The sequence below is a fragment of the Apodemus sylvaticus genome, chromosome 21, assembly GCF_947179515.1.
Source record: "Apodemus sylvaticus chromosome 21, mApoSyl1.1, whole genome shotgun sequence".
Lineage (NCBI taxonomy): Eukaryota > Metazoa > Chordata > Mammalia > Rodentia > Muridae > Apodemus > Apodemus sylvaticus.
This window is the reverse complement of record NC_067492.1, coordinates 19,822,231-19,834,768: the sequence shown is the minus strand read 5'-3', so window position 1 is coordinate 19,834,768 and position 12,538 is coordinate 19,822,231. Positions and strand designations below refer to the sequence as shown.

Below are 12,538 nucleotides of genomic sequence, written 5' to 3'. Positions count from 1 at the left end.
ATACAAATATGTCTATGTACCATTTGTGTATCTGGTACCTTTGGCAAGCAGAGGAGGGTGTCAGATCTCTAAAACTTGATTTACAATGTTTATAACTACCCCTGGGTGCTATGAATTAAACTCAAATCCTTTGGAAGAGCAGGAGCCAGAGCTGTTAAGATTGTGCCATTTTTTTTAGTCCCCTCCCCTCCCTTTTAAGATTTATTTTCTGTATATCAATACACTGTCACTCTCTTCAAACACCAGAAGAGGGCATCGGATTCCATTACAGATGGTTGTGAGCCACCATGCTGGGAATTGAACTCAGGACCTCGGGAAGAGCAATCAGTGCTCTTAACCACTGAGCCATCTCTCCAGCCTCTCACCCCTTTTACGAAAATGATTTATTTTGGAAAATTATCCCTTAAAAACACACCATTTTGTTTTGTCTATGGGTTTCTTCTCAGATTTTGCAAAAATACAGAAGCAAAACAAAACAAAAACCCCACAACCAAATGTGATGGGGATCAGCTCAGCTGGTAGAGTGTTGGGTTCTATCACTCCAGCAAATGAAGTGTTCTGTCTTCTTCCCTTCTAATCTGTACAGTTGTGTAATCAATCAATACTTTATTTCCAATGGCAGATATGGAGATATTTTCAGTGGTCACCAGTTGGTATTCTTTAACTTAATTCAGTTTAAATATTCTCTACTTTGAGATAGTGTCAGATCTAATAGGTTGAAGGCTTAGTTCTACAGGACAGTCTCCCACATCAGATCCTAGTTACATGATTGGTGTTTTAAACCAACCATCCTCCATCCTCCATCCTCCCTCCCTCTCTGTGAGCTTAATTGACGTGTTAGAATGGCTCATAGATTTCAGAGGGACACTTACTTGTCATTATGGTAAAGGATATTAAGAGGATAAGGGTGAATATCTAGATTGGCAAAACAGGACAAAGCATAATCTTCACATGTGTACCATCTTTAGAAACCTCTATGTGCTTAGCTACGCCAAAGCCCTGTTCTTTTGAGTTTTATGGAGGCCTCATTATGTAGGCATGGTTGAGTAAATCATTGGCTATTGCTGAAGATTATAACCTCAGCACTTTTTATTTCCAGGATCTTGAGGGTGGGCTGAAAGCTCCAGCCTCAAATTGCTTCCTCTGACAAGCTAGTTCCATCCTCAGGCCATTCAGGGATCCATGAAAAGTTACCTCATAACAACTAAATGTAGGAATAGAGATGGCTCCGAGATTCCGAACACTTGCTGTTTTACCAGAGGGCTAGAGTTTAGTTCACCTATGTCAGGTGTAACTTCAGCTCCAGGGTTCCAGTGTTCTCTTCTGGCTTCTGAGGGGAGACACACACACACACACACACACACACACACACACACATCATAAATAAGCACACATTTAAAAACCTTTTGAAAAAATTAAACCTAAATGAGATTTAGGAGCTGTATGTCAAGAAATAGGGACAATGACAGTATATTTCACAGTATCATATATCTCATAAGAAAATAGCCCTTAGTATTTATCCCTTTGCTTGTGTCTTCATCCCTGTTGCTTGTGTTTTGTCATGTGTCAGATGCCTTTTTTGTAATACCTGAACAGGATTCCATTGTGCATGCCAGTAATATATCCAGCAGATTTGCTGTTGATGGGCATCTAGGACATCTGTTACTTGTCCCTTGCTGGTACAGCTCCAGGAGATCTGTGTTTATGCTTGTACCATGCCTTTGTCACTTAAATTCGTAGAGTTAAACTGCTGGAGTATGTATTTCTCTTAGGTTCAAGGTCATTGTTGATTTTACTGACCTTCTAGCATTGGGCAACATTCCAAAAATAGGATACATTTTCATTATGTCCTCCAGTAACTTTGGTAATTACTGCTGAAACCCAATGTGATTTTTAAAAAGAATTTATTTTGTATGTGTGCACCTGCATACATATGTGCCCACTATTCTACACACACGGAGGCCAGAGGAAAATTTGAGGGAATGGATTCTGTCCTTCCATTATGTGGGTTCTGTAACTCAAGTCTTCAGGTTTGCTGGCAGGCACCTTTATATATCTGTTGAGCCACCTTTCTGGCCTCAGAAATTGAACATGATTTTAAGAATGCCTTTAGATAACTTTTCCTTTTGTTAACACTTTATAGATAGCCAGCTGCCATCTTTAAGCAGCTTCTGTCCAGAGGCTGGACATGTATTTAGATTAAGAAAACAATATAAATACATCATTTTTATAGATTAAAAAAACAAAAACAAACAAATGTATGCTATTTCTCTTTAGGTTCTAGCCATAAATATTCTTGGTCGATTCTTATTGAACAATGACAAAAATATTAGGTAAGTCAACTGAAAAAATTTCCATATCTTCTATTTATAAAAATTAGTATTTTCCAGAGCAACTTTGCTCAAGATTATATATATGTATATATGTATGTATGTATGTATTATGTATTGTGTGATCTAGAATTTGAAGTCAAAATTTTTGGTTTTAATTTATTCTTAAAATTGTTGTTTTGTAAAGAATTTGAGAATTTTCTTTATGGTTTAATGTTTCATTTATAAGTTAAGAGCAAACATCCTTTAATGGGCCAAATGGCAAACTTTTTAGGCTTTCTGAACCACCGGGTCTTTGTATCACTTATTTAATTCCATTCCTTTGGATGTATAACACAAATTAGTTTTTTTGGTGGTGGTGGTGGTGGTGGTTTTGAGACAGAATATTTCCATGTAGTCCTGATTGTCCTGAAACTCAATTTGTAGACCAGGCTGGCCTTGAACTTAGAGAGCCATCTGTCTCTGCCACCTAAGTGTTGGGATTAAAGGTCAGATACCACCATGCCTAGCTTTAGATTAAAATTCTTATAGCTAGATAGGAGCAGTTTTGGTATTGGTATTAAAAAGAATAGAAATCATTTAAATGATAAAATTAAAGTAATTTCCTCTTGTATGTTGTAGGTAAGGCAGTGTGAAAAAACATATATACCTTACTGTATTATTTTCTTGGGAAGATTTAGAAAGAACTGAGTCAGTTACTATTAGAAGTTTGAATGGATGCTGTGAAAGCAAGGCTGGGTCCAAAGACTCCCCATCTTGTCCCAACTGTTGCTTCTGTTCCTGTTCCCTTAAAGATGTTACTTAAAGTCACTAGTTCTGTGCTTACCTTGAAATACCTTCAAATGCGTGCATTTCCTCATCTGTTTGACATCTTTGTTATTATTCAGACAGAGGGAGAACTTCTTGAGTTTTACATTTTAGTTTCTTTATTATGAAACATTGTTCCATGCAGATATGTTGCTCTGACATCTCTGTTGAAGACTGTACAGACAGATCATAATGCTGTACAGAGGCATAGAAGCACAATTGTGGACTGTCTCAAAGATCTGGATGTCTCCATCAAAAGGTAAGGACGAGTCTCTCTCCAGCATTGTTAAGTGAAGCAGATTTTTGATAAGGCTGTGTCTGTCCTCTGCTAGTCTGATAGTTGAAGTTTTGAGAGCCAAGCATTTAGGTATTTAGTCACTGTGTTCAGAAAGGGGCTCCAGTTAAAGAGACTCATGGGAAATACCAGTTTGTACATGGAGCATGCTCTCGGTTCTTAGGTAAGATAATTGGCACAGTGCACTGGGCCAGTGTTTCCTTAACAGAGGTGCTGTGCTGTGTGTGCTGGAGGATGAAGTACGGAGTGATCCATCGGCTGAGTGTTGTACACTGTGCTGAAACTCACGTTGCTGACAGTGCACTTTTTCACAGCACCGCAGGATCCCAGAGGCAAGTGTGCTTCTTAGACTAGTCCATGGAGAAATGACCGTAGGCAGTTGACACTCTCAAATGTCATAAATCTCTCTATTCAGTGGAATCTGCCAGTTCTCATAGAAGTGTGGAATTTATAGTTCGCTTTAGTGAACTTTTACTGTGTGTTCAAATTCAAAACAAAGGAGATTTAAAGTGATCGTTGAAGTTATTTAGTCAAAAAACATTTATGTATACAGAACAGGGCTTGAATAGTTTACAAAGACCTAGACTTAGTAATATCAGCTTTTTTTAAAGAAAAAGATTTATTTATTATATACAAGTACACTGTAGCTATCTTCAGACACACCAGAAGAGGGCATCTGATCTTATCACAGATGATTGTGAGCAACCATGTGGTTGCTGGGACTTGAACTCAGGACCTCTGGAAGAGCAGTCAGTGCTCTTAACCACTGAGCCATTTTTCCAGGTGCCCCCTCCCCCCTTTTGAGACACACTTTCTCTGTGTACTTTTTGTAGACCAGGCTGACACTAAATTCACAGAGATTCTTCTGCTTTTGCCTCCTAACTGCTAGGATTAAAGGTGTGCAGTACCATTCCTGCTTTAGTAATACCAGCTTTTTATTATTATTAATTTATTTGTTTATGTTTCAAATGATATCCCCTTTCCCGGTTACCCTTCCACCCACCCCCTGTGCCATCCCCCTTCTCCCCCCACCCCCTTTGCCTCTGTGAGTGTGTTCCTCTACCCATTCACCCACTGCCTCATTCCTCTAGCATCTCTCTACCTTGGGGCATTAAACCTCTCTCCCCTCCTATTGATGTCAGATAAGGTCATCCTCTGCTACACTTGTATCAGGAGCCTTGGCTCCCTCCATATGTACTCTTTGGTTGGTGGTTTAGTCCCTGGGAGCTCTGGGTGGTCCAGTTAGTTGATATTAACACTAGCTTTTAATAGAGCTTTGGAAAGTGTTTTATGGCACCTTCTTAGTTGGTTAATCACAGTAAGTCATTAAGAAGCAAGTACATTCTGTGAATAATAGACTCAGTGAATTGTAGTCACCGAGGGATCAGGTGACTATAACTCTTGAGACTTTAACCCTTGAAAGAGGCAATTCTAGAAATAGAAGTCAAACCTTCTTTGCCTTATTTTTGTTGGGTTAGGGTATTTGACAGAAGATATAGCAATAAGAGCTGAGAGTCAAGCCAGAGTTGTTTCTCATTATAACTCCACACCTAACATTTTCCTACCTTTTCATTACGCTGTTGCCTCCTATGTAAAATGCAGGTAGAGGGCCACCCACTTTCAGAGATTTACACAAACTAAACTGAATTTATATATTAAAACTATCTTAACTTCTGATGGGAATGATTATATCTTTGAGGGTTGAATTGCTCTTGTGTGTATTAGTTAATATGGAATTATGTACTTAACCTAATTGTTAGTTTTGAAATGCAGAGTGTGTTTAGTATTTTCTACCCCCACCAGACAGTCTCAAAATTTTCTATATAGCTGAGGTTGATTTTGAACTCCTGATTTGCCTGTTCCCAGCTCCTCTGTGCTAGGATTAAAACGTGCACCATCATTCTGGTTATGAAAAATATTTAAAATTTTGACCAAATGTGAAAAAATTTATATGGAGTTTTGTGTGTTAAATATTTTTAGCTTTGCCTTTAGTACCAAACTTAATAGGCATCTAAAGGAACTTTTATTTGATCATATAGATATCCCTCCGCCCCCTTTTTAATGGTCAGTTTCCTGTTAAGTTTGATTTTTACAATAATTTTTTACCTTTTTCAAAATAATTATTTTTTGATATTATAATTACATCATTTCCTACCTTGAACCCCTTCCATGTACCCCCTAGCTCTTAGGGGCCTCTATATACACTCTCTAATTATTGCTAGTATGTGTGTGTGCCTTACTGTCTTACTCTAGGGAAGAGTATTTTTCCTGGCTTTCAGCATTCCTTAGTGCTTTGTTTATGCTTGAGGCCTTGTGTGCTGTTTTCCACATTAGCCTGTCTGTCGGTGTCCTGTTCGTGTTAGGGGACCAGATCTCTTATGTAGTCTGGGTGATATGGAAGCCATTATGTAGACCAGGTTGGCCTTAAACTTGTGATGATCTTCCTGCATCTGCCTCTCAAGTGCTGGAGTTACAGAGATCCACCTGCTTCTGCCTCCTTAGTGTTGGAATTAACAGCACGGACCACCACACGTAGCAATTTTTGTTACTTTTAAATAAGTGCATTCATGTGTGTTTGTGTGTAGACATGTGCATTGAGGTTCCTGCAGAAGGAAGAGACTTGGATTTCCCTGGTGGTGGAGTTAGAGGTGGCTGTGAGCTGCCTGAGGACCTGAGTTCTTCATGGCTGAGCTCTCTGTCCAGTCCCATAACCAGTGCATTTTAAGATTTACTTTTTATTATTTTTAATTATGCTCCCCTTTTGAGCAGGGTCTGATGTGGACCAGGCTGGTACTAGAGACACTATAGAGCAGAAAATGATTGTGAATTTCTTAACCTTCTGCCTCTACCTTAGTGCTGGGAGTATAGATATAGCCCACTTGTTCAGTTTCTGCACTGTGGAGTGTGGAACCCAGGGCTTTGAACATGACAGGCAGGCATTCTTCACAACTAGGGTACATCCCCAGTCCTATGATACTGTTTGATGTAAGCAAAATTATATTATATTTGAGTAGAAGTCAGAGTGCAAGTAGAACATCATAAACAAATATATTTTTAGAGAAATAATGCAGAAACATTTTCATTGGGTAATAGCTTTTTGCTTCTTTTTGAGAATCGTTAAGTCTTAGAAATTTCAGCTTTATAGAATAGACTAAAGAACTATAGTTATTAGACTTTTTCTAAGTTTTTATTGGTGTTATTTTTCGAATGTGTGTGTGTGTGTGTGTGTGTATGTATGTATGTATGCATGTATGTATGTATGTATATATTGGGAAAGGTCTCATGTAGTTTAGGCTGATTTTTCTCTAGTTGTGTATCTGAGAAAGCCATTGACTTTCCGAGGTTCCTGACCTGGCCTCCCAAGAGCATATAGATAGATACCTGTGGTCGTATAGGCATGTGCCGCCACTCCCAGCTTCTCTCAAGGATTTCTGGAGAAGAGTATCTGGTTAACATTCAGTACCAGAGCTATTATATGAATACATTTTCACGCTCATCTGGCTTGTGCGGAGTGAAATCATAAGACTGTACAGATGTTTATGCCATGGCTTTTGGTATACAGGGGAAATACCTGAGTATTTGTTACATTCCTACCATAAATATGTTTTTTCTTCCTCTTCAAGACGTGCAATGGAATTGAGTTTTGCCCTGGTGAATGGGAATAATATCCGAGGCATGATGAAGGAATTACTTTATTTTCTGGATTCTTGTGAGCCGGAATTTAAAGCTGATTGTGCATCTGGAATCTTCCTTGCTGCAGAAAAGTAAGATTTAATTTTTATTTTCATCGGTAGAAGGTGCTTGGAACTTCCTAAAAGCATCTTTACCACATGGTGCCAAGAGATGCTGTAGACATGTTTAAGGCACATAGCATTTATTTCTAGCACTGAATTGGAACTAATTGTAGCCAATGTTGAAAAGTAATAAGACCAAACAAAATTCCACTTTGGAGAACTTTCCTTCTGTGTCCATTGTCAGCCTCACCCCAGTTGTGAAGAGGCAGGAGAGCATCTGAATTACAGCTGTGTGCACAGCCTGACTTCCACAGGGCTTCTCGGTTGTGGTGCGGCTGTCCTGTGCTGACACGCATGACATGCATGTAGAGGTCCAAGGTTGATGCTCTCAGTTGCTCTTCCTCCTTACTCAGTGCTGTCTCTCAGTGAAACCCAGGGCTCGGCCATTTGGCTGGGCTTCTCCTCCAGCTGGCTCTGGGCATTCCCTGTCGCCACACCTACCAGACCATGCTTACATTAGTCCTGCTCTCTAACTCTGCTTCTCAGATTTCTGAAACAGCTACTGTAACCACTGAGCAGTCTCCCTGGCCCTCCTCAATTGCCTTCTTTTTTTCCCTGACAATATGATTTGTCTTCTGAGAAACTGTGACAAAATCCCATATTTTCAGCACAATTACTCCTATTGTAATAGTAAGGGAAATGTAAGTTTGGTTATATTTGATGGTTTGTTGAAATGGTGTTTCTGCTAGGTTTCATGGTGTAATATGTCCAAATAGAAAAGTTTACTAGAAGACCTAGAAAAGATCGTAGAACATAACTTTTGAAAGTTACTGGGTATAGTGCACTTTATTAATTTCAGTGTTTTTCACCTTATTTTCCTCAGGTACGCACCTTCCAAACGGTGGCATATAGATACAATTATGCGTGTCTTGACAACGGTATGTAGCTTTTTAACCAGACTATGTAGGGAATGTACCTGGAAACGAGGCAGATGAAACCCCTATTTTCATGGAGGAGATTAGAAATTGTGTAACTGTCCTGGTCTTGCTTTGATAAAACGCTGACAACTTTCAAGGGAAGAACTTGGAGCTTAGAAGCTATAGTTCATCATAGAAGCCAAGGCAGGAACCTAGAAGCAGAGTTTGAAACAGAAAATGCTGTCCTGGGCCTTACACATACTAGGCAAGGGCTCGAACTTTGAGTTCTGTCCTCTACTCAGTTGTTGTGAGGTTTGAATGCCTAGGTTTATTTTACAGTTCCTGGTCTAGATGTTGTCTTTTCTTTGACATTCTTCTTGCATTTGAGGGTTTCTTTTTTCTTTTTTAACTAGTTAATAGAGTCTGATGGCATAGTAAGAAGATGTACTGCCTGACACGATGTTACTAGTAAAGGAAAATAATGACTGCATTGAAAACGAGAAACTCATAAATTAGCAGATTTAAGAACTAAGTAGGGAAAACATCGCAACACAACAGCATATTGTTATCTTTTTTTAAAAATTAATTTATTTATGAGTATACCGCAGCTGTCTTCAGACACACCAGAAGAGGGCATCAGATCCCATTATAGATGGTTGTGAGCCACCATGCAGTTGCTGGGAATTGAACTCAAGACCTCCAGAAGAGCTGTCAGTGCTCTTAACCACTGAGCTAGCTCTCCAGGATTCAGGATCCTCTGCCCCCCCCCCCCCGTTTTTTTTTTGAGACAGGGTTTCTCTGTGACTTTTTGTAGACCAGCCCCCCCATCTTTAATATGTAAATAAATGGGAAAAATCCAGGTACCAGTGATTGGCATTTGAATAGGTAGTTCATGAAAAGAAATGTTTAACACTTGAAAAACACATTTACAATCAAAGAAATAATAGGAAAAGTAAAAACAAAGTGTCATCATTAATCTATGGTATTTTCTCCTTTGAGACAGTCTGCATGTAGCTCAGGCTGGACAAGAACTTTAATCCCAGACAGAAGCTATGGATCTCTGAGTTCAAAGCTTTCCTGGTCTAGAGATTGAATTCCTGGACAGCCAAGGCTACACAGATGAACCTTTACTGGAAAAACGAAATAAACAAAAAGTTTCAATTTTGTTTTATAGTAGAGGCAAACAGGAAGCAATTGTTAGTGTATAAATGAGAATTGGTTCAGTAAATTATAATGATTTAGATGCATTTGTTGCTGGACATGGTGGATTATGACTCTAATCTTAGCACTTAGGAGTCTTAAGGAAAAGGACTTTAAGGATTTCAAAGCTAGCTTTTGCTGCAGAGCAAGCTTAAGGCTGGATTACACTATAGTATAAGACCCTGCTAGTTGACAGACAAACAGAAAACCAACAGGATTTGGTGGAGAATTTTCTGGGATGAGCTAGTTTTTATTTTCTGTTAGCAGATTTAATTTCCTAGAAGACTGTGATGGTTTGTATATGCTTGGCCCAGGAAGTGGCACTATTTAGAGGTATGGCCTTGTTGGAGTAGGTGTGCCACTGTGGGAGTCAGTTTTAAGACCCTACTGCTAGCTGCCTGAAAGCTAGTCATTCACTAGCAGCCTTCAGATGAAGATGTAGAACTCTGCTCTGCCTGCACCATGCCTGCCCGGATGCTGCCATGCTCCTATCTTGATAATGCAATGAACCACTGAATCTGTAAGCCAGCCCCAATTAAAAGTGCCTTAGTCGTGGCGTCTGTTCACAGCAGTAAAACCCTAAGACAAAGACCGAAAGTTGATGTGATTGATAATGGGGATTAACTATATTCTAACAAAAGTCATAGGCAAATTAGAATACTCATTCTTATGACCATGTGACATTTCTTCCTTAGCCCTGTAAGAATATAACATTAGAATCTAGCTGCTGCCTTACAACAGGTTCTTGCCTCTTACATATACTGACAGGCACCCTACTGGGGCATTGCAGACAGGCTCTTAATGTTAAGGTATTGGTGCCACACATGCCCTGCTCCTCACTCCTCCCTGTCTCCTTCCTAGAGACAGGCTCATGCTTCCCCACCAGAAGGTTTAAGGATGGGACCACACTTCTGCCCATGGCTCTTGATTGTCTTCAAAGACTCTCATGCTGTCAGTTCTGGTCTGGGGCCTAAACTCAGAGCCCTCGCTGTGCTGTTGTCCCTCTGTCCAGCTTATATAAGGGATTTTTATTCTTGAAAATGCATTAAGATTTTTTTATGTCCAAAAATGTGGGGTTCAGTGTGAATTTGAAAAGTTGTTTTTTTGTTGGATATAGTAGTTAGTTTCTCAAATTGTGATGATATTTCTCTTTTTGAAAGTGCTGTACACAGAATTATGTAAATACTTCAGCCATATTACAGATCTTTTTTGTTTGTTTGTTTGTTTGTTTGGTTGGTTGGTTTGGTTTTTTTCAGACAGGGTTTCTCTGTGTAGCCCTGGCTGTCCTGGAACTCACTTTGTAGACTAGGCTGGCCTCGAACTCAGAAATCCACCTGTCTCTGCCTCCCAAGTGCTGGGATTAAAGGTGTGTGACACCACCTGGTGCTACAGATTTTTTTAGTTTCCCACTTCCTTTTTTACCATTTGTGTGTGTGTGTGTGTGTGTGTGTGTGTGTTGAGTGAGCATTCTGGTTGCTTGTGATACCTCAGCCCTTCCAGAATTAGGCCTGGCTCGTGTCTTGTAAGTCAGTTCTGCTGTTGTGTTCTGCAGTGGAATGATGCTAGCTGGGATCCCTATTCTATGTTTCATGTGGCTAGTTATAGCATTCTAACTGCCTGGGACTTATCTTCCCCATAGGTTAAGTGGCTTTGCTTTATCATGGCTGCAGACATTGGGAGAATATTAAAAAAAAAAAATCAGGTTTAGTAATCGGGGGTGGGGTTCCCTGCAGCTTTAAGCCTGTAATACTAGCTATGCAGGAGACTGAAAGTTGAGGTTCTGCCTGGGTGGTGAGATTGTGTCTCAGAACGAAAGTCAGGGCTACAGAGATGGCCCATTTACAGATGAAACACTCGCTGAATAAATTGTGGGCCTGAGTTTGATTCCCAGCTCATGTAAAGAAAAGGTTGGGTGTAGTGGGACACTCCTGTAGTTGCAGTGCTGTGGAGGCAAAGGCAGATTCTTGGAGCTTGCTGGCCAGTCAGCTCAGCTGAATTGGAAGCTCCTGAATCAGTGGTAGAGCCTGCCTCAATCAATCAATCAATCAGTCAGTCAATCAAATAAACAAACTCTGGCTTCAATATGTGTGCACATCTATCCATATGTGGACACACAAGCATGCAAGTAAGAAGAGTGTGGAGGTGGGGGTGGGGTTGTCTCTACAACTCAGTGATTAAGAACACTTTTTGCTCAGGTAGAAGACCCAGATTTGGATTCCAGCAGGCTTACAACCAACTGTAACTCCAGTACTAGGGGATCCAATGCCCTGTCTTGACTTCATGGATACCAGGCACATGTGTAGACACACAAGTAAAATACACAATTAAAAGGGTAGGGAAGGCGACTGAAGAGAAGGTTCAGTGATAAGAATGTTCACGTAGCATTTATAAGACTGTTTTCAATCCCAGGTGCCATGCCAGAATCAGTGGATCAGGGCACGTATAATCAAATGCAAACTATCCCCATCCCCATGGTTGTTCATTGATTGTATAATACCAGTAAGCACTAGTTTCTAAATGGCAGTGTGATACTTTAAATAAGCTGATTTTTGGAATTCCTATGCTATGCTGGGGTATGGTGTAGGAGTAGTGTTTGCCTAGCCTTTGTGAGAACTCTATATTTGCCCCTAATGCTGAAAACAGAACAAAATAACAGGTGTCTGTCATTGCTTTGCCTGTGGATGCTGAAGCTTGCTCGTGGGGTTCAAATAATGTTGGGGAGATGTGGAGAACAGAAATGTAAATAAGTTTACAAAGAATGCGTTTTTGAAATTTCAGTCTTTCCGTAAGTAGAAAAATATGTCATCCTTGGGAATTTGAACTTTGTATTTTGATTTTGACTGTCAATTTGTGTGTGTGTGTGTGTGTGTGTGTGTGTGTGTTAGAATTTGTTAGAATTGAAAAGCTTAAAATATTTTAGCCAGACTTTGAGGCTTGGACTGTTTGTAGACCTATTGGTTAGAATCACCCTATCTTTGCTTTTTATTTGTATGTTTTTGTGTAGTCTTTTCAAAAAAACAGTTGGCAAACCTGTTCCCTTGCCCTTGCCCACACTGCTTATGTGGTCTGTAGTAACTGTTCCTGTTTCCTTTTAGGCAGGAAGTTATGTTCGTGATGATGCAGTTCCCAACTTGATTCAGTTAATAACCAACAGTGTGGAGATGCATGCTTACACAGTCCAGCGCCTATACAAGGCAGTTCTGGGGGATTATTCTCAAGTAAGTGAGAAGAATACTCTGATTTTCTTCTTATATC

At 39.9% G+C, this 12,538-nt stretch overlaps 1 protein-coding gene and 1 non-coding gene across 4 annotated transcripts in view; both read left to right on the top strand.

Moving 5' to 3' along the window:
- Ap1g1 (adaptor related protein complex 1 subunit gamma 1) overlaps positions 1–12,538 on the top strand; it is a 78,026-nt gene that overhangs the window by 50,572 nt on the left and 14,916 nt on the right. For all 3 annotated transcript variants that reach the window (XM_052166681.1, XM_052166682.1, XM_052166683.1), the window contains 5 exons: positions 2,278–2,333; positions 3,283–3,396; positions 7,056–7,196; positions 8,050–8,104; positions 12,379–12,501. In XM_052166681.1, coding sequence (XP_052022641.1) covers positions 2,278–2,333; positions 3,283–3,396; positions 7,056–7,196; positions 8,050–8,104; positions 12,379–12,501 — 489 coding nt within the window. The remainder of the gene's footprint in view (positions 1–2,277; positions 2,334–3,282; positions 3,397–7,055; positions 7,197–8,049; positions 8,105–12,378; positions 12,502–12,538) is intronic.
- LOC127672266 (small nucleolar RNA SNORD71) lies at positions 3,654–3,737 on the top strand. Its single transcript, XR_007974917.1, has one exon. It is a non-coding gene; the product is annotated as a small nucleolar RNA SNORD71 (small nucleolar RNA).